The sequence below is a fragment of the Hippichthys cyanospilos genome, chromosome 10 (genome assembly GCF_059441005.1).
Source record: "Hippichthys cyanospilos isolate Australia breed blue-spotted pipefish chromosome 10, RoL_Hcya_1.0, whole genome shotgun sequence".
NCBI lineage: Eukaryota > Metazoa > Chordata > Actinopteri > Syngnathiformes > Syngnathidae > Hippichthys > Hippichthys cyanospilos.
The window spans coordinates 20,305,776-20,328,046 of NC_142378.1; the positions used below are offsets into that span (position 1 = coordinate 20,305,776).

Here is a 22,271-nt window from a genome sequence, read left to right on the forward strand (position 1 = left end):
TAAATACTTTGTGAAGAGGTGCAAAGCAAGTCAACCGCATTATAAATGCACGACCGAGCAAAAGAAAACAGTGTATGCTTTTGTTCGGTTGTTTGAGGACGATATGTGATGTGTGTTGGCCGTTTCCAGCATTCAAAATTTCAACCCGTATCACGGAGCCGATTTTGATCATCCGAAGGTGTATCTGGTTCGTAGGACAAGAGAATGGCAGCGCAGGCCAGCCGTGCGATGCTCTCATCCTTGCCCTTGCAGGTAAGTGGCTCTCCTTTATTATTATTATTAATATTATTGTTATTATTTCGATGCGCCTGTTTTTAGCCCTTTCACTCCACTTTCCCCTCAAAGCCGTCGACGTGTTTCGGAACACGAATCTCTCTCAAGTTTTTGAGTCGGAGCTGCCATGAGGAGCTAATCAGCTGTTAGCTGCAATAACGTCCTGACTAGCTAAACGTACTAGCGAGGTACACTCAGACAACTTTGCAACGAGCGTCTTTGAGTTTATACTTGTGAAAGGGTTGCTGTTGTCTCGACGTTTCGGCTTGTGTCATTAGCCAGCTACGCCGCTTATTTACAGCACGGAGCTAACGCCTGTTAGCTTGTCTGTGTTTACAGTTAGCATGCTAGTTAGCCGTCTGCACACCTAAAGCTGTCAGAACATGCAACACAAGTGGAAAAGACACTTGCCGTCTCACGCGTATATATTTTTAGGCTAAAATGCTTTTACCGATGATGTTGGTGAGTTAAATGCCATATTGACACGGTTTGATTTTTGTGTTTATGTGCCACTAAGAAGATGCGCCGCTGCGTCTTTCCAGTTAGCCCTGCAGAAAACATGAAATTAACGTGATAGCGTTTTTTAAAAATAGTATCTTAGACTAATGAATTGCTAACTCACTCACTGGTGGTTTTGTTTTACGGACGACATCTCCCTGATTATGAGCTGTTTGCGCTCTGACATGTAGTCCAGTAACGCCTTTTACGCGTCCACTGCAGTCAAAAGATGCACTTTTTGTTATCGCTGCAAATGTTAATTTTTCCATAGGGCTCAACGGAAATGTAATCTGAGAAGGAACCTGAGGGGAAATACATTCTAATAGTTTCGCTTCTTGATTTTTTTTGCAGATGCTGTACAAGACTTTGAAGACTTTATGATGCAAAAAAAGATGAAAATTCCAAAGATGTCCATCAAAAATTCAGGAAATTCAATTGATAACAGTTTTGGGAAGGAGACAATGCCCCTTAGGCATAAAAAGGTAGGAACTAAATTAAGTGATGTTTTGAGCACACACCATATAAACAAAGACCAATATAAGTAGACAACTATAAAATAAGACGACACACTTTAAATGTGGTTTTATTTCGAGTAAATTACCATTTCTTGATTTTTTATTTTTTTTTTTGGTCAAGGTGAATGTTGTGTAATATATGGCAAAATACTGCAATTTTACCTCTGCCCACCCCTCCAATTTGGCAATAGACTATTAGAAAGGTTACTGCTCTTGTACTGGATTATGAATCCCGCAATGGTTTCGGTTCTGATTTTTTGGGGAAAAATACTAATTGAATATACATCCAGTAGGGCTCCAGGTCTGCAGACTCAATTCAGGTAGCGGACCCCAGAGTTCCAAGCAAACATAATAAAGCAACATTTAGCTGTTATGCCATATGCAAATGGAATAACTGCTATCAAAAATTAAGTCAGCCAAGTGTAAAAGCTTTCACATAATGATCAAGCTTTTGTAAAGCATTTTTAAAATCACTTTTTCTAAAATGCTACTCTTGCCTCATGTTTTGTTTAGTAATTTAGCAAGTTACTTTCCAAAAACATCCACTTTTGTTTGTAAGATTTTTAAAATGTACTTTTAGTACGTTTAAGTACATGTGAAGAATTGTCCAACAAAATGTAAAAAACTGAATGGATGTGACATATTTGTATGTGGTGGATGAATATGTATTGGGCTTCAATCCAAAATCCCTCACTCTATTTTTACCATATGGTGGATTAAAACAAATTCCAGCACTCTGGACAGATGCCCTTTCACGGACAAATCCTCTGAGCGGCTCATCAGGAACTCTGTGACTCCTCTGTGGTTCTTCGTGAGATTCCCACAGACATGGGGGGAAAAAGAAAAAAAAAACAGATGCAAACCATGTGCTTTTAATCTCCCTCAGGGTTCATTGCTCTGTTTATTCTTTGAGGATCGTAATTGAGAACTTTTTATTGTGTATCATTAGCATCTGTCAATATATTTCCTCCACATGGCCAATTGATTTTGCTGGCAGGCCTACAAATTGTTGTAGACATGAATAAAGACAAAGGGATACTGGAATAACATGCGGCATGTAGGTATTGATTGCCGCAATATTGATAATACAATATGCAATATGTATCATTCACCAATAGAATTAAAATGTATTTTCTAATGAAAGAACAATTGTTCTAAAATGAGCAAATAAAGTAAGGCTCAATGTATCTAGATCTAGTTATTTGTAATAACTTACATATATTTATAGAAATTATTCAGAAAGTTTTCATGTCAGTAATATCCCTAGATACCGTTCACCTGTTTGATGGTAATAGGGATATTTGGTTGCATCTGACTAGTCAGTCAGATAAATGTGTCAAAGTTCATATGAAACATATTGCACGTCTTTGCGATATGTGCATTGCACATGCCTTTATTGCAAAGAGGCAACAATACATATTGGGCAGCCCTAATACAAACACAATACATGCTGTCTTTAAGTAGAATCCGAAACAAACACTTCGCAAACCTCTGAATTCTCTAATGTTATCCTCGAAAGGCTATATATCAGGACCATGGACGTCCCATTTCAAACTCCTCCAAAAGTTTGGCAGCAGTAGTGGCCCGCCTAGAGAGAAATGCAGCCAGCTCCTATATGGAAGGAGAAGACGATCTTGATGAGGATCGGCTTGCGGAGGAGGGAGAGGATGCCGATGATGAAGATGAAGATATGGAAGCAGAACATCAGCAGCAGGAGCATCATCATCACCAGCAACAGCAACCTCTGGAGGTGGTCAAGGACGTGGCTGTGGCCGTGGTTCCTCGTGTCCTTTACGATGAGCTAGTGGTCAGCTATAGACAACAGGAGGAGGAGATGAGAAGGCTGCAGCAGGAGCTGGAGAGGACACGTCGGCAGCTGGTGCAGCAGACCAAAAAACTTAAGGAATATGGTAGCCTGCTGACTGAAGTTAAAGAACTAAGAGACTTCAATAGACGGCTGCAGGATGTACTTCTCATGAGGCTGGGCAGTGGTAAGGCAAAAACAAACACGCACACATTTACACTAATATCGTTTTTTACTTCGAGTTAAACATTGTGCTATTTGAATCGAAACAGAACATTTAGATTTGTAAAATGGCCAGGAAACCGCTTTGCGTTCTTTGTCGTTCTCATTAGCTTTATGACCTTCAATAACTTTCATTTCACAGCTTTTAATTATCAAACATTAATGACTTGAATTTCTAGATGTCTTCACGTATTTGAGACCTTTAGAGTTTTGTGTTTTCAAACTTTTTTTAGTCCTACTGTATAGGACTATTTTGTCAGAAACCTGTTGATTAATTATATGAAACTTTGCCTATGCTAAGCAAGCAATTACCATTTAAGGTCAACAAACACTACTACTTAGCTTACAAATACATATCGTTATATACTGTATCTGTTACGCAGTAATAGTGTCCTTAAAGTCAGAGATGTTGTTCACTAATATTTCATGTGTAAACTTGTGAGTGGAGTTGCCTGTTAGCTGCAAAATAAGTAACTTCTATGAGGTCAATATTTCTCCAGTCTTATTGATGAGGGGACTGGGCAGGCTTCATGCTAGTCTGCAGTCTTCTGGCGAAAATCTGAATACAGTGAACCCTTGCTACTTCGCAGTTCCACTTTTGCGGATTCGCAACATCACAGTTTTTTTTTCCATTACGCGGATTCACGTCTTCAAGGATTTTTTTTTCATTACATATTGAACTTTTGCAATTGCTCCCAAGCGTGCTGCTCCCGCCATGGCTTGTACTGAGCCTCAACGCCCACAAAAAATGATGACAATTGCTGAGAAGGTGATACATCTCGAGAGAAGTTGAGGCCGTTCACGCCATTTGGGAGTGAACGAATCCACCGTTTGTTACATTAAGGACAAGGTGAACATTAGAAGACGGCGGCCTTCACCTTTGGCAATTCAGCAAAGCCAGTTGTTACGGCTCGTAATAAAACGATCGTCCGTATGGAAACTGCTTAAACAATCTGGTTTGACAACTGCCGACGGAAGAAGCCCTTTCTTTTGAATTTTTGCGCTGCTGCGGTCATATTAGTAGCGGTCCGGACATTGAATTAAAGTGTAATCAGTCCATGATCACACAATCTTGAGTTTACACTTGAAATACCATTTTATTATTAGGAAACATGGAAGAGGTTTCCAACAGTCTGGTGAACGTCGTCTTTGCTCCTTGTCTCTGCCTCCTGCCTGTGTAATGACAACAACCGCGCCGGGGTGTGCTTCATGAGGTGTATGGGGCGTACCTGTAGAGTTTTAATCGACTCCTGCCCCAATTCCCACCCCACAGGCACGTTCGTGTCAGTCATGAAGCGCACCCACAGCAAAAGGCACACAAGCACACACATTGTCGAGGCGGAGACAGACAGTAAAGAGCAGACATTTGCCAGACCGTTGGAAATGTCTTTCTTAGATTTCTTTTATAATAAAATGGTATTGCAAGTGTAAACTCTCCATTGTAATGATCTTTAATCTTGTACAGATTAGATTTTGTTTCAACATCTGGGCCGCTGCTAATATGACCGCAGCTGCGCAAGCCGTCAAAAGGAAAAGGGGAACAGTTCTGTTGTAAATTCCTCATTGCCGCTGGGTTGATGTGGATGAGGGTGGATTGCATCCGTGTGTGTGTAATCAGAGGGAGGTCCTTTGTGCGTTCTGGTTGGAGCAGGGATGTTACGGGACAGCTAAGCAGGGTCCTCCTACAATGTTGATCGGAGGGTTTGTTTACATTGTGTTGGCGGCCGATGATGGCGCGACTTCTCTAGAAATATTTGACGTTGAAGAAAAAGTGTACATTAATAGAAATACGGTTCGTTTGTTGTTTTGGAGTTGCCACGTTCAGTTGTGAAGTTGTATGCAGAATAAAAGCCAGTTGTTGAGCCATATACTGTCCAACCACTCTTTGACCTGAGCTGCTTTGTGGATGAGGTGCTCCGGTGCAGCCTACGCAGTATCGCTCTCTCTCTCTCTACTATACAGTGTATTAGATTTAATAATTTAAGATTTAAGTAAATATGTGTACTGCAGTAATATTTGTCTTAAATATGTATAGCATGAAGATGTTTTACGTTAAAAAAAAAAGTTGTATTCATTTTTTTGTTTGTTTATTTATTTTTTTATGTGAAATGTGGGGGTGCCACTTGGCAGATGTTCAGCTATCGCGGCCAGTTCCGGAACTTATATACCGCTATGAACAGTTTACTGTACCTAAAGCCATTATGGATTATTTGTAGTGACAGTTTATATTTTTAGAATCATACTAAATTAGTAAGTTTTTAAGCACAAATAACATCAGCCATTCAGCCTAGTTGGTGCACCAATGCAGCAAATGGCTTGACGATCAGTCAAGATGGTCTTTGCGTGCGTGCTGCAACATTGTCATGCTTCTGACATTTGTTTTTGCAACCCTTGTTTTAATAGGTAACCATCCCAAACTTCGATTATCAGTTTTTGCAGTCTTTATTCTTTTCTGCCAATGCAACACTGCATGCATCTGCAAGAAATGTCCTTGCTGAAAACATGTCCAAAGTTAACCAATCAAAATTCACACTAGTGTTAAATTTGAGGCAGCATACATCTGTTGCCTGTTAAACTGCCTTTGAAGAAAATTCAATGTTCAAGTAAGCTTCTGCTGACATTGCTTTAGCTTTCTTCCAGAAGACTGAATGTTTAGAGCTTACATTGACTGCTTTTTGGAACTGTTCATAATTTTTTTTTCCACCTTTACCAAGGTTCCAATTCACATTTCACACACACCCTTAAAACACAATGCTGCCTCAAAATACTTTGGCTCCTGGTTTGCCACCCTACCACATTGCCCTGACATATGAAGATGAGACATTCTTCTCACATATTCTAAACAGCAAGTATGTGTTACCACAAATTCATAGCAGTCCTTCAATGTTGCTGTCTGCCTCTTGGCAGCTTTCCTGCACCAGTCTTTTCAGCACTTTTGAAGGGACCTCCAGCTCTTAGTCATATCAGTTTTGTGCTATCTTTTTTTTTTCCCACTTGATGATGACTGACTGCACTGTCTGTTGGTATGCTTAATGCTTGGGAAATTCATGGGTGTCCTTCTCCTTACCGATAGCTTTGAACAATCCTTTTGATGCTATTTTAAGCTTTCAGCTGACTTTGGCATGTGCCTTAAGATAATGACTGCAAAAAGGAAAAGCATTTGTATTTCATTTTTTTAACCCCTGTTGACACGGGTTGTACATCCCAATGATTCACTTAATTTCTGGAAAGGTTTATGAATGATTTATACTGGGCTCTTTTTTGAATAGTCTGGTTATTAGCAAAATGGATAAGGTACGGGGGCCAACCTTGGCAGGCGTTGTTTACATACAACAGCAATTAATTTAATACATTTCAGCGAGCCGTTCTGTGTTTAACATTTGCTTTTTTATTTTCATTCCAGTTATCTTAAGTATGTGTTTTTGTTACTCTATATTCCACTCTATAAGGCGCACCGGATTATAACGCGCACCCTCAATTAATGACATTTTAAAACTTTTTCAATCACATTATTACTTTGAGTATTACTATATTAACTCAAATAATAACTCTAAACAATATGACCAACCTTGTTCAAATCTAAACACACAAAAGAAACAGGTGAAGCTTACTTTATCAGTTCATTCCCCATCTAAGAATCCCAATCTCAATATTGATCCATTATTAAGGCGCACCTGATTATAAGGCGCATCATCAGCTTTTTAAAAAAATTAAGACTTTTAGGTGCGCCTTATAGTGCGGAAAATATGATAATTTGAAACATGCATATCAAAAATGAATTGACATTAAATATTGAAATTGAATAGTCGCTCAACTTCATTTTTTTTTAACACTAATTAACTTTTTTGGCCCCCGGGCCGGACTTTGGACATAAATGGAGATGTTCACAAGTGTTCAAACTGAGTGTTCAAACTGTTCTTATATATATATATATATATATATATATATATATATATATATATATATATATATATATATAAACTGTTCTTTTTTGGAGTCCCAAACATTGCGCAGTAAAAAGGACAAAGTAAGTCTCTTCCTAGTCCCTTTTGGTAGGAAAGGCCTATCTTTACTTAGAGCAGACATGTCCATAGTCCAGCCCGGGGGCCAAATGTGGCCCGTGGTCAATTTCCATCCGGCCCTCAGCCTGCGTCATAAAATCAATAAGGTCTGGCCTGCATGGAGAATTAATACATTGGGCAGCAGCGCTGTTACCTGCGTGTGCTAAATGCTGCCATCTATAGGCTCCATTAGGAACACCAAATTAGTATATGAGTAATTGACTGTATGAGCCCCTAATTTTCTAAAATGGCGACAATCATCAAAAGGAGGAAAGTTGAGCTGCAGTGTGCGGTCAGCACCAGCAGTTTTATATCGCCAACTTTTACTGACAGCTGGATAAGGACAAATTTCCGAGGGATTCGAGCATTTGGTAAGAAAATGCTTAGCTTGTTCGGTTCGACGTATTTGTGTGAGAAGACGTTCTCAGTTATGAACTTAAATAAGAGCCGTGTGAGGACACGGCTATCGGACTCTCACTTACAAGACATCTTGCGCATCCATACTACTGCCACACCTGGCCTTTGTCCTGCACTCCAGATCTCAGTTTCACCCATCACACTCATGCGGACAAGTCATTTTTCATTTATGAAAAGTCTGAAAACGTTTTTGTTTTGTTTTGTTTTGTTTTGAAGTTTTCACTCCAGAATAATAACCATTTAAAAATCCAATCAACATTTATAGTTACTAATTTCATCTTTTAAATGAGCCCTGCACTTGTTGATATGACTATTACTTGTTCATTTCTCTATTGTGTATAAAATTCTATAAATATTAAACTGCCATGGTGAGATATTTTTTTATGTTTTAAATGTAATTTGCACCCAAGAGTACAATTACTTCTGTTTACTTGTTACAAAAAAGTTAGTGTTAACAAAGTGAAGTTAAATGAGTATTCAATTTCAATATTTAATGTCAATTAAATGTTGAAATGCATGTTTCAAATGAACCAAAACACATGCTTAAGATAGCTAAAATGAAAATAAAAAAGCAAATGTTAAACACAGATCGGCTCGCTGAAATGTATTCTAATTAATTGCTGATATATGGAAAGAACGCCTGCCAAGGTTGGCCCCCCTACATTTTCAACACACCAAATATGGCCCACTGCAAAAAGTTTGGACACCCCTGACTGAGAGTGTTTTGTTCCTCTTCTCGATCTTCCGAAGTGTATCGTTTTCGACATTTTACTTTATGGCTCATTGTTACCAGATTGTGTAATATTTTACTTATCACTGATACTAAAAATAATAGCAAAGTAGATGTTTGCTTCAGGCCTAAAGATAGCATTTTTACTCATGAGATCCTGCAGATGAAATCTCACGACTCGATCTCGGGTAAAAATGAGACGTGACCTGCGAGTTAAAAACAAACAAGGTGGACTTCAGTTTATTTGAAGTGCATACTTGCCAGGAAGAGGCTCAAAATGTTGTTTCTGAAGTGCTCTGGTTGACTGCTGCTGCAATTATACCTCAAAAAATTCAAGAAGTAGAAAGACAAAAAAGTAAAAGAAGATGGTCTGATATATGAAGAATGTTTATTACAACGACATTAAACAATGCACACTTTTCAGTGGTCAGAAAAACTCCCAATAGGATTTGGATGAAGACTCAACTTTGGCACAAAAAATTATTGTCTTATTACCCAGACAATAACACTGTTTTTTGAAAATGATTTTCAAAGTTTCTTTTCCTTTTATGCTTTAAACATGTCATTTTTGTTTTAGCTCAAATTGACCAAGAATAAACGTCTGCAATGATTGCATGATTGTAATCTGATTGAAAAAAATCATATAACGCAATTCACTGAAATTACTTTCTGAAAATGAAAAACAGGAGGACAGCAGAATCTATTATTTGAGTTTTGAGGGACACTGGAAGCTGCTATCTTTTACATACTTAGAGGTTGGTGCTGGCCTACCTTTGTCTTAAAAATTCTCCTTCACAAAGTCTCATTTACTGTTTGCGTCTTTGAATTCATCCAAACTGGGGCTGTAAAACACCAGATACTCCTCAAAAAACGCAGCCAACAGGTCTTTCTCAGCCGATGTCCCCACATATTTTGTCCGCTACCTGTTACCAGCCTCGGAGCATGAGGAGGATGAGTATTCAGGAGTAGCAGTGGCAACAGGGACTTCAGCTGTATTCTTCCTATCCAGGAGAGAGTTATTGGGCGACTGGGGCTTTGGCTTGCAATTCCATGAACTTCTGAACAGTCTGGCAAGACATGATTTTCTTTTTCTTTCGTTGTCTTTGCTTCTTGGCCAGTGTGTTGACCACTCTTGATGGCTGCATGATGTGTATTGTGCGAATAGGCTACCTGTGTCGAGTGAGTGATTTTGCGTGATGTGTATTGTGCAAATAGGCTACCTGTGTCGAGTGAGTAACTCTGAATGATGCAAATGGGTATTGATAGACCAGGTGGGGTCACGTGGTCTCGATCACCTGGTTGTGACCCTTGGCGACTTGCAAAAACTTTGGCGAGATTTCTTGCGACCATGAACAGAACATTCTCAAACCTTACAGAATGCTGGCAACACAAAGAAGTTGCAAGGTCATTTTATACATGTTCAAGGTGGAAGGTTGTGATGTGAAAAACTGTTGGCAACAACTAAGACTCTTGACAAGCAGGTTGGCTAATTCAACCCCAACAAATCATGGCGAAACGCCACTTTCGCAGGAGTTTATTGCCTAATGAGAGAGGTCTAATCAAACCCAGATTAAGAGCCACTGTTTTAAAGTCTGCAATGTATGTATGTTTACACTCTTTTATTATTTCAAGATTCAAGGGTTTTTATTGTCATATGCATAGTAGCACTACACAATGAAATTATTCTGTTCACTTCCCCAACCATAATTATATTCCACGCAATAGAGCAAATAATAAAGTAGGCAATAAAAATAGAAATAGGGCAATAAGGGCAGTTAGAATCAAGCACTAATGTTGTGCCATGTTTTTTGTTGATTCATCAAATATCATACAAGTCTAACAAGTTTTATCTTGCATCATCAAATATACAAGTCTAACAAGTCATTCATGGTCTTCCGACACGAAAACAACAAAATTAAAAGAACTCACTTTTTGAAGAAGTGCAGAAAGACGCATATAGCTTTCATGAAGTCGAAGACCATCTTTATTTATCACACATTTTGTAAACTGCCCTACATTTGTGAACATGTGGTTCATAGTTTTATAATACAACTAAAATAAAGTAAAATATTAACATTTTAATGGTATTTTGCTTTGAACATAGTGTTGAGGAAAGTGGATAGTATTGCTGAGGGTTATTCGCATTTTAACAGTTCATTTCTGTTTTTTCCACTCATCACATTTGGGGTTACCACAGAATGGCAATTGCCATCTTATTGGCAAAATTAATACTTTGCATTTTTTGCTAAACTTCATCAGGGATGTTATTGCATATTTGTTGTCATATTCTTTCCATAATGCGTTGTGAAAAATAATGTTAAAACTAATCAGTCAAAACACCTTCTGCCTAAAAAATGCTGGTTCACTTGACTACAAAAGTTCCAAATTGTAATAATAAGCAACTCATGAATTTGGTTCGTCTGTTTCACGCAATAATTTTAAAGACAGTTAAACCTCAGTTATTTCAACAACTGGATTATAATTCCACAATTGGTTATGAATAGGTCCAGTACAGCCATAAAGTGAATCTTAGAATCTGAGTGAGCAAGTTTTTGCAAGTTCATTGCTCACCAATGTACAGAAAGCACTTTTTGTCCAATGCCTGTTAGGACCAGGAAGCCCAGTCACTGGCTAGACCGTATAATGGACAGGCAAGCGATTAAAGCACCCTGGGGTGTCTTCGAAAACAGAATGAAGTGCACTTGTTGATATTACAACTCATCAGCTACATTGGAGCTTAACATGACCCACCGGCCACCAAGCCAGCTTAACCACTGGGTGAAAATAACCTTCTGTCCCATGCACTGGGGACCAAGTGCACTGGCAAGCCTAGGCTTGAGCCAGACCAAGATTTAGACACTGGCCTTAGTACTTCAAAACGCAACCCTCTTGTCAGCTTGCTAGTAGATAACACAGCACAACATTGGCTTGTGAAACTAGTTGTTCACAGCCTTTCAGTAATATTGTTTATGTTTTCTATGCATGGCATCATTTCAGTTTTTGTTTTAAAAGATGTTTCCTATAATGTTAATTTCCCTATTTTTCTCATTAGAGCCTATGCATGACAATGGCACTCAGACAATCAAGGCTGAAGTGATTGAACCCATTGTTGAGACCCAGGAAACTTTCAGAGAAGAAGCCAACACTAGTTCCAGCTACTCACCATCTCCAAGAACAGTCTACACCTGCAACGATGGCAAGGTCAGCTTCTTTGTATTGTCAGTTTGTCATAAAACCTGTTAAGATTTTATTTCAAACACCTGTTTTCTTAGTTTGGTCACGGGACCTCATACATATGAACAAAATTATTGCTACCATTCCTTTACCCTGTGCCTTTTTTTTGAAAGGGTTAAAGTTGACTTAGCCCACTTGGTTGACTTTTTTTTTTCCCAGCACTACTTGAGATGTTCAATTATATTCACCACATAACATTCACAGTAATTCAAGTCTTTGCTCTGATGCCTCTCTTCCTAGCGGTCTTGGCTTCTCGCACCGTTTATCGAGCAGGAAACACTATATTTCCTTGTAACAAGCCTAAACTTCGTCTCACCTTAGATCAGTCCTTTCCCCTGTCCAGCTCTAGCAGGTAAAAAAGATTGAGCAGATTATTATTGTTCCTGGAAGCCAGGCCGCCATCATCAGTGTTTATTAGCCAGTTAGGTTTGCCTAAAATGTAACCAGCATTCTGTCTCTGCTGACAGAGGTGCAATTCATATGGCAAGCTCTGGGACCTGCAGTCACCTCAGGCGTGAAGAACTCTTGCAAATGAGAACCCTCCTTCCGTCAGGGACACCGTATTAAATATTTGCACGAGAAAATTTCTGAGTGGCTGACAGGTTAGCACCAGTGAGAAGGTCGGACTTGCAGAAAGTGAAGGAGGTAGAGAAAATAAACACAAGGAACTAGGAGTGAGAATGAAAACCATCTTAGCGGCAGAAAAACGCGTTTGGCCCGCGGCCTAAAACACATTAGCTGCACAGGGAAAAATCCTTTTGGACTCCAGCCTAAAGACTAGAGTGATAAGAGAGCTGAGAGAAAGCAAGTCCAATCTGACACCAGCTGCTGCTGGCCACCCAAATGACAAGGGCAGACTGCCTGGCTGGCAATCGTCTGGTGATACTCGCGACGTGCTTATGCAACAACCTGTCAGAGATGCATGCTAAATTCACAGGACCCTAACCTACGAGCAGCCAGTTGCTTGAATTTGCTAGGCCATCCTACTCGGCAGAAGTGGTGCTTTTTGGGGTTAACCATGTGGTTTAAGGCAGTGTTAGTTAAGATGTCTTCTGCTGCGCTTAGTAATAAGCTTGGTGTTCTACTCTCCCAGTTGTTTGTAGCAGACTATACAAACTGTGGGCACATTTTTTTCTCAAAAAGAGGTATACTTTACTTATTTAGCAATTTTTAGCAATAAAATGTTCATATCTTGATTAGTTCTCATGTATAATTAATACCTTTAAAAATGTATTTTGCTATTTGCAGTGATAAAATAATCATATGTATTTATTAGGGTTATACCAAAAATTCAATTTTAATCAGAATCTCGATTCTCATTTCCTACAATTTAAATGGATATAAAAAGTCATTAAATCCATATTTAAATAAAACTGAAGTCGATATGCTTCCTGTCGGCTTCTGTCTTAAGCACTGTTATCATGACATTACCGCAGTCCTGTCCAAGATTGTGAAGCTTGCGCTGTTTGACCGCAGTCTTGTCTGTCACCCACGATCGGGAGTTTAAATGTTTCTGTTCTGCCTTTCAGTTACAGTAGTTTGTTCTAGACGACTCTTGCTATGCTTTTATTTTGCCTCAAACAGGAAACTTGGTGAGATTTCGAGCATGCTAGTTACACAGTTGGTCGATTGGAACGTGATTGAATCTGTGACAACTGAGATGCGTATTGAACTCCTACAGGGGCAACCCCTGTATGCATAATGTTGTTTGTTATATGGTTAAGGTCATATTTAAAGCTAAAGTGAAACAGTGGCAAGCGATCACTTTCACACGTACGCCTTCTTTGATGTCAGACTCTCAAATAAATAGCCCCAATGCCCTTACCTACGCATTACTGGGCTACAAAGGCTATTTTCCGAAGCTTTTAAACATCAAAAAACCGGCATCAGGCATTTAAACTTGTCATTTAAACCTGTCATTATACGTGATGCTGTCAAAACTTTAAAAAATTCATAATAATTTAAAATAAATATCCACGAAATTTTATGAAGTCCAAACTACAAATCGTAGTTTAACATAAGACCATCATTATGTTTACTATTAATTGAATATGAACAAAATAAAATAACACAAACATATTAAAAATGAAAGAAAGATAAGGCTTGCACTCACCAAAACAAAGGGCAGTCACAATTGATCAGTCTTTTCAATAGCTCTCAATTTTTCTTCCCCTTTTGAAGTGTAGCTCCAAACACCAAATCAATCCTTTGCAAACAAAAGGCATTCCCAGCAGAACTGTTTGCCAGGGTTAGCTCACGCCCCTTGTAGCCCAGTCAGAAATATGGCCAAGTCGGGACAGGTTAGCTAATAGCTACGCTACGTCTTTAAAGCAATCAGCCAAAGCCAACACAACGTAGCTTGCTTGTTGAGCATTGCACTGCCTCCCTGCAGTGACCATCCACTCACGTCATGTTCAACGTGAGGCCTCTAGATGACGATCTTTTGACTCGGTTGGCTATTACGGCTGTCTATGAAGTTATACGCGCCGCTCACATAAACATCTACGCTTGCGCAGATGCCCACACCGTGTTGATGCGAATGCCCTGGCTTCTGGCTAAGACAGATTACATACAGCCTGTTGTTTGTTAGCTGAATTCTAATTGGCTAAGAACTCCAACTTAAAACTACAACACTAGAATGAGCGTAACCAAATGGATATATTATGACATGAAAAGAACAGAATATGGAGAATGATTTTATAAATAAAAAAAAAAATGTAATATGTATATATTACATAAAAACAAATTTGAAATGAAATTGACTTTTATTATAGTTATTATAATTATAATCGTTTATTATGATAATGATGTCAGGTTATGTTAGGCCAGCAGAGGTGGCTTTGCTGGCCCTGACGGGCCACCACTGACGTGAAGTATAAGGTCATTGCTGTTTCTCTTTTGCACCTACTGCGAATGTGTGCTATTGAAAAACATGGCTTCTTTATTTTTATATTCATGACCAATCATGCCTCACCTGTTTTATAGGTTTAGTTGTGACTTTCACACGTTAAGCTGTGATTGGTCCATTACCTGAGCTCTAAGCATGTGATATCATTTTTTAATGTATTAATTGTACATAAAAACTATCAAAATACTTATAGATCCAAGAGTTTTATAGTCATATGCATAGTAATACCAGACAATGATATTCTTATTCTGTTCACTTCCCCACGCAGACTATATTCCATAATGGAACAAGTAATAAGGTAGGCAATAAAACAAAACAAACAAACAAAAAAAATGTTACCTTTTTACGGATTAAAATGTTCAAATTACTGAAGCATTGCTTAAAGATTGCAAATTTTACTTGACCCCAAACAATGGTAAACTTTTAAGTTCGTGCACACTGCTGGCAGCAAGATTTAAAATGTGTTTTCCGCCAAATTTCTTCTCAAGCGGTCTTTCCCAAAATGAGTTACTCAAACACCTCAGTATAAATGATGACATTGCCGGCATACATGGAAACATTTAATAAATTCTTGCCTAAAACATTAACTGGCAGAGATGATTTTTGGTGCGTCAAAATAATAACGCAAAAGTGTGTTCTTCATTTATTTAAATGAAAACAAGCAAGCATTTTCGCACTAACGTGTTAACACAAGGTTTTGCAAGCCCCCAGGCTAGACAGATACAATAACATACAAAAACCTTCAGGGATAACTGCCTACATTGGCACAACACTGGACAAGAAACATCACTTGCTTTCTTTTGCTGGCTCTCTGTGCTGTGTTGCTTCAATTGGAAGAGGGGTGGCTTGCTCCAATTTAGACTGTAGGTCATTCATAAACTCCCAATTTTGGTTTGCTGAATAGTCAGTAAAGTATGGCACAATATTTTTTGTTTCTGTCATTAAAAAGAAAAAAAAATCTGCATGAGCAGGCATTTCCAATTCTCCCTTTCACCTTTTTCCCCCTTGGGTTTTTCTATCATGGTCCCTCACTGTGCCATTTGCGCCTGCCTTTCACATTATTTTAAGAAAATCTGTGATCGCTGTTTGTTTCAGTTTTGATAAATCACATTGCACCTGCTAAATTAAACCATTTACATATCCTCTTTCCAGGACACGCAAAATATGCTCCATGACCATTTCACGCATTTGACAGCATCTTGGTTGTAGTTCAGTTTTCCATAAATGTGTGCGCAATCAAATTTGCATGTGCAAAACCCTGTGTCGTAGATGCTTAATGGGTTTGATGATTCATGCAAATGTGTTTCCAGTTCAAATCATTTTCCAAATATAATGCTAAATTGGGTTCAAAATGTAATTTGCTTACCTTCCTCCCACTCGTATTTACCTTCTTGTGTTCCACTGGTGTTTTCTGTTTACTTTGAATAGTTGATGCTCTTGTGTTTCATCTACAGTATTGTTGTTGTAACCTCTAAACATAAAACCATTTTCCAACTGTCATCATTTGCTGAATAAGTTAATTTGAGAACAATAAAAAACAGGACAGCTTTACTTGTGAATATGAACAATCACCAAAGCAATGAATTAAATGGTCTTGGATATAACAGAAGACATGCATTTCAGACTAACTGAGAACAAAACACTTACTTACCTGTCGACTAAAAAATTCTCAATTTTACCCAAAGTTTCATTTGAAAACATTTAATTTGTTCAATACCAGTTCAGTAACAATGAGTCATTCATGTCTATAGGCATCAAAGGCAGTGAATGAGTTAACCAGAGAAATACAAGCCAATAAATTATATTTGAATTTGTCATATTTTGGATAAGACTGCTCCTGGCACATTGAATAGCACGTCCTCCTCACAGTTAAAGGGACCCAAGTTCAAATCCACCTGGCTCCGGCCTTCCTGTGTGGAGTTTGGATGTTCTCCCCGACCCAGTGTGGGTTCTCTCCATGCACTCCAGCTTCCTCCCACACTCTGAACACATGCATGGCAGGTGTATTGGACTTAGGAAAGTGTGATTGGGTGAGTAAATGGTTGTTCGTCTCTGTGTGTCCTGCAATTGGCTGGCAATCGGTTCACGGTGTCTCCCACCTAATGCCTGAAGCCAGCTGGGATAGGCACCAGCAATCCTGAGACCCTTGTGAGGTTAAGTGGATATAGAAAATGGATGGATGGATAGATATTTTGAATAATCGGGAACAATACTCAAATAACTCAGTTCATGTGTTTTGTTTTGTTTTTTCTTTTTTGGTGTGTGTGTGTAGGTTCACCTTGGTGGCAGTATCTGGGTGGATGAGGAGAAGTGGCACCAGTTACAGCGCACCCAGGGAGACTCCAAGTTCACAAAGAACCTGGCTGTCATGATCTGGGGCACAGAAACCCTCAAAAACCGGAGCGTCACTGGAGTGGCTACCAAAAAAAAGAAAGACGCCCTTCCAAAACCTCCACTCTCACCAAGCAAGCTAAAAATTGTCAGAGGTAAGAGACTGACATACCTGACCGCATTCAATGGTTCGTCTAACCCCTCACCCTTTGTCTCCATCACAGAGTGTCTGTACGACCGAGTGTCCCAAGAGACAGCAGACAGTGCTGAGATAACGCAAAGATTATCCAAAGTGAACAAATACATTTGTGAGAAAATAATGGACATCAACAAGTCCATCAAGAACGAGGAGCGGCGGGAATCCAAGCTGCTCATTAGACAGACAGTCAAGATGGAGAATTTTACCTATGACGGCATGTAAAGATCAAGTGTTCTTCTGTTCCCCTTCTCCCTCCTCCCAATCACACAAAAGTCATAGGATATGGAAGGGGCTCGGTTTGGGTGTGTTTGAGGTTCGTTTTCCACAGTCTCAGCAACACCGCTATTTCTTCGACTCATTGGATTGGTTGTGGTGTGAAACACCAAAAGCCTGTTTTGAAAACCAGTATAGTCCGGCTAGCCCATTAAGTTACAGACAGCTTTACCCACCAGCCATTTGGGAATGAAATTTTTTCTTCTTTCTTCTTTCTATAACAGCTTTACTATGGGATCAGTAGGAAGAAACGGTTTACCTCGGTCTGTGTGCTTTTAAAGTGATTGTGAAATTAATTTAATTTATTGTTCTGTGTCAGAACATTACTGTTGACTCCTTTAAGCTTTTAAAAAGTAAAAGATGACTTCTTTAGATATAAGTTCAGTTGCTGTTCAGTGGTAAAATTGTCTGTAGTAGAACTGCTTGGATATTTTGTGTAGCTAAAAGTGCTGGATAACCGAATGTCTGCAATTGGTACTGCACTGGTATTCAATATGGGACTTTAATGATTATGTCTTAGCAGCAGATATTGTTGATTGCAACTGAGAGTCTTTTGCTGTAAGATGTATTTCTGGCTATGACTTGTAGGTCAATCGCAACATATTATACTCATCAGAAGGTTTGTATACAAAATGATACCTACCATTATTGTTTTTTTCTTTCGTTAAAAAATATATTAAGATATTTTTAAAAATTAGGTATAGAAATTAGCGACTAAATTTATTATCAATATCATATTGTATATGATTATTTTCATTTATTTTGGAAAGCATTCACCAATAGTTTAACCAGTTTCCTGACATAGTTTTTCACAAAACAAGGAAATTAATCAAAAAATTATCAAAGCGCAGTGTCAATTTTTATTTTATTTTTTTTGCCCAAAATTGGATTTGTCGATGTGTTGCTCTATGCCTGACCTTGCAATCCGTCCTCCCAACCATCCACGTTAACCACTTTAGAAAACAGTTTAAGTGACAGTTATGTAAAACAAAATTTACATTTGACCACGTGTCATCTGTCACATACACTACAAGTAAAACGCAACATTTTGCTGAGCTTCATTTACTAGATAATGTATTTCCTTTCAAAAGGGGGGGTAAAAACATCTCTCTTGCGTTTCTTGGCTAAGGCCAATTTGAGTAAGATTGTCACTTTGCGATATCTCCATTGTTTACGTCAATGCCACGCACCTCCCAGGCATCCTAGAACGCTTTGCTCAACCAAGTGCAAGCAATTTCATTCAAATCCTATACAAAAAGCTAATTAACACAAAAACCTCTTAATACTTAATTCTAATCATTATTTTTTCAGTATAGTTCTTTGCAATGATTGCATTGAGCTACTGTACATTGTATGCGGTATGCAGTTCAGTTCCTGAAACAATGACTTCCCATCCTTGCTGGTTCCTTGCAATGCATAGAAAGTGTTGCTCAGTGCAATACATTTAGGACACTTTCTCTCCTAAGAGTAGTAGCATAATAATAATGCTTCTTTCTGGGTGCATGTATGTATGCTTGCTGCCTAATTAGACTGTGTTTACACTTCCATGTTCCCAAGTATAAAGGTTTAAACATTTCTTTGAAATTTTGAAGATACAACTGGGTGAGTTGAAAAGCCATGACCACCAGTGTGACAGGTGACTATTAAAACAATGAATTAAAATGGACCAAATCTACTGTTCCGTCAGTCTTAGTTCGTTACTTATGAAACATGTTTTCGTCATTCGTCGGCAGAACGTCAGTCAGTCAGTAACGACAAAACTGCCCACATTTGGAATAAAAAATCCTACCATATTAAAAGCACTATGAACGCCAAACAAACTCTGTATTAAAAGCAGTATGAACGCCAAACAAACTCTGCTTTTACAAAGACCCCATACATATCTTGCTTTTAGAACGTGGTCTTTTTGGCCAATTCTCCACTGATTTCACACTATTTAGTAATCAGTACAAAGACATACAGATGAATACTGATTGTGAATCTACAAATGCTTGACCGCCAAAATGACAAGGCCCTAGGAAAAATCTTGATATGATTTCCTTATGTGTTTGTCTTTATGACTCTCCAAACTGTTAGTGGCAGACACTTGGACTGTTGAACAAGTGCTGGTGGGGCAGCAAAGGCCTTAAATGGATTTGGCAATCACCAGGGCATATCATGCTCTTGGCTTTTCTAGTGAGCTGTGATTGCAGTTGACGCTGAAGTCATGAGACTTCACCTGCATCTTTCTGTGAGTGTCAGACTTTTGATTCTGTTACGAGTGTCGCTAGAGTCGAGCTTGAGAAGAGCCTCTCAGTACACTTCGGGTTGGGAGAGCTCTGGTCTTGAGAAAGAAGGGGAAAGAAGTGGGTAAAGCTGTCTGAGACATGAGTGTTTTGGTTATTTATTGTGAAGCCCACAATTATTCTATTCTTTAAAAAATGTTATTGGGAGAAACCATGTATGGCCGGCCTTGGGGCGTTTAAGTCAGACTTGTCGTTTGTTCCGTGGTTTTGACCCATATTTTTTTTTTCACGACTATTGACCCTCTGAAACAAAATCTTGGAGATTGAAATCACAAGTGTGACCCAACGAAGGCAAAATTGAATCTGTTGCAGAGCTGCTTGTCAAGCCTTTGCACGCCTTTACACTTCTACAACATATTTTGCCAGTTGATTTTTGTATCTTGCTTTAACCCCCCCCCCCCAAAAAAAAAAAAAACACAACTTATTTGACTCAGCATTTTGACAGTTGTCATACATTGTGGAGAAAGATCTTCATTTTTTTGTTTGTTTGTTTGTTTGTTTTTGTCTTGCAGTCCAGTTGTAAATGTCCTGGACAATTAATCTGATTTATGTCGCTATAATGTATATTTATCTTTTTTATATTCTTTATTAACTGTCGCTGTTTCCCTGTTTGCTTTTAAAGTGTGACATAGAGCCCTTGAAAAGAACAAACATCTCCCGAGCCAAAGTTATCTGTGATGCAAAGCTGGAGCTATCCGAGAAGCGTTAAGCCTCACTCGTAATGTAAACTTGTAATGTAAGGAGACAAATCATTTACTTCGAATGCACTTTAAACGTTAATTCGTCAATCTTAAAAGGCCTCTTTGAGGTATTAGTCTTTGTCGAAATATTAAATTAAGGCCAAACAATCATTCTTTTAACAAGATGCACCTTAAAATGTTTTGTTTGTAAGTGGCACTGTGTTGTTATGCCAATGGGAAGCAGTATGCCTAATAGGTTTATTACTCAAAAGATTTGTCACATTATTATAACTGGAGTTTATGATGAATGTTGGTAATGTTTAGGTATGTCATCTCTTTTACTAGTATGGTCAAGATGAGCCAAAGTGTTGAATGCAAAACAAACAGGATGCTGATCAGCGTGCTTTGCACATTAAAAAAAAAACAACCCGGCCCAACATGATGAACCCTCTTGATGTATCTGGATAGTATTACTTCCATTAGTTTTACGGACTAGCTTTACAAGTGTTCACTTTGAGATGTTTTTGTATTTCCTCAAATGGTGGCCAGTCCTTCCAATAACCACTGCACCCATAAACATCTTTGTGTGTGTCATATTCAAGTAGAAAAATAAATGCAACCAGATTTCCAATAAGGGAATTCCATAATTATTTGGGGTGCTAAAAAAAACAACATCATAAAAGCTGTGCATTTATGAGCTAATAATTTCTGTGAGTGTTGCAAACCGTTCTTATCTGCCAATATTTTACCATCCTTTTCTCCATTTTGAAAACCAAAACATCGCCACAGGTGAGCCAAAAGTGATAATCAGAGTATTCTGTATTCCTTCTCCAGTGCTGCAGATATTGAGTGTGTATGAGAATCACACTAAATATATTTATCTTTATTTTTCTTGGTGAAACATATACACAAATGACCAAGTACAAACATTTCCACTTATTAATGAATGATCCACTTATTATTTATATATATATATATATATATATATATATATATATATATATATATATATATATATATATATATATATATATATATATATATATATATCTCACATAAACACAATTTTTTGGGTAAAAATATATGCTGATATTTTAGACATTTTCTTCAAAGGTTTGTTTATATATATATATATATATATATATATATATATATATATATATATATATATATATATATATATATATATATATATATACAGTGGGCCCCCGGGTTACGAACTTAATCCGTTCAGCGGCTACGCTCGTATCTCGAATTGCTCGTATAGCGGGCAATCCAAACCCATGTTAATTCGTGAATGCGTGCAACGCGTGCAGAAGCCTTAGGTAAAATCATCACGCTGTATACATATATTAATATTGAGTGACATAATCTACTGTACAGTTGCGTTAAATAACAAATACAAAGGAATAATGACTTTTACCTTTGGAAAGACGTGACTTGGGCTGAGATGAGCAGAGATGAATGCTCGAAGTCAATACAGTAAGTCAGATATGCTATTGGTCTTACAGTGTCATAGTAACTTTTTCAGTCAGGGTTTTCTCTACTTCCTTCCATCCCAACCAGCTGTGCCATCAAGCTAGATAAAGGCGTTCGGCCAATAGCATATCGGCACTTCTGTGATTGACGTGTGACGCCGGCCAATAGCATCTCCGTGAGTGAGACCGGGTGACCTTAATCGACCAATAGCATATTGACGTCTCCTTGACTGACTGATAATTATTCGCACTTTATTTTTAAACGGTTGGAATGTATTGACATCTTATTGATTAAAACACATTTAAACCTGTGACGATTTTTTGTCCTGCAATCGGCACACTTAATTTCATGTCAGCTGTTTT

The 22,271-nt window shown here is 38.3% G+C and overlaps 2 protein-coding genes across 5 annotated transcripts in view; both read left to right on the top strand.

Annotated features, from left to right (window-relative positions):
- agbl4 (AGBL carboxypeptidase 4) overlaps nucleotides 1–22,271 on the top strand; it is a 434,905-nt gene that overhangs the window by 307,176 nt on the left and 105,458 nt on the right. The gene's annotated exons all lie outside the window — the stretch shown is intronic.
- Nucleotides 229–21,377, top strand: bend5 (BEN domain containing 5). Of its 3 annotated transcripts, none has more exons than XM_088425988.1 (6): nucleotides 229–252; nucleotides 1,123–1,253; nucleotides 2,806–3,277; nucleotides 11,573–11,721; nucleotides 16,935–17,148; nucleotides 17,218–21,377. In XM_088425988.1, exons 2-6 carry the CDS (start codon nucleotides 1,149–1,151, stop codon nucleotides 17,412–17,414), a joined length of 1,137 nt encoding a protein of 378 aa, XP_088282114.1. In that variant the 5' UTR covers nucleotides 229–252; nucleotides 1,123–1,148; the 3' UTR covers nucleotides 17,415–21,377. The 3 variants fall into 3 exon arrangements, with proteins under 3 accessions (XP_088282114.1, XP_088282112.1, XP_088282113.1); XM_088425986.1 differs by lacking the exon at nucleotides 229–252 and adding an exon at nucleotides 402–461; XM_088425987.1 differs by lacking the exon at nucleotides 229–252 and adding an exon at nucleotides 618–735.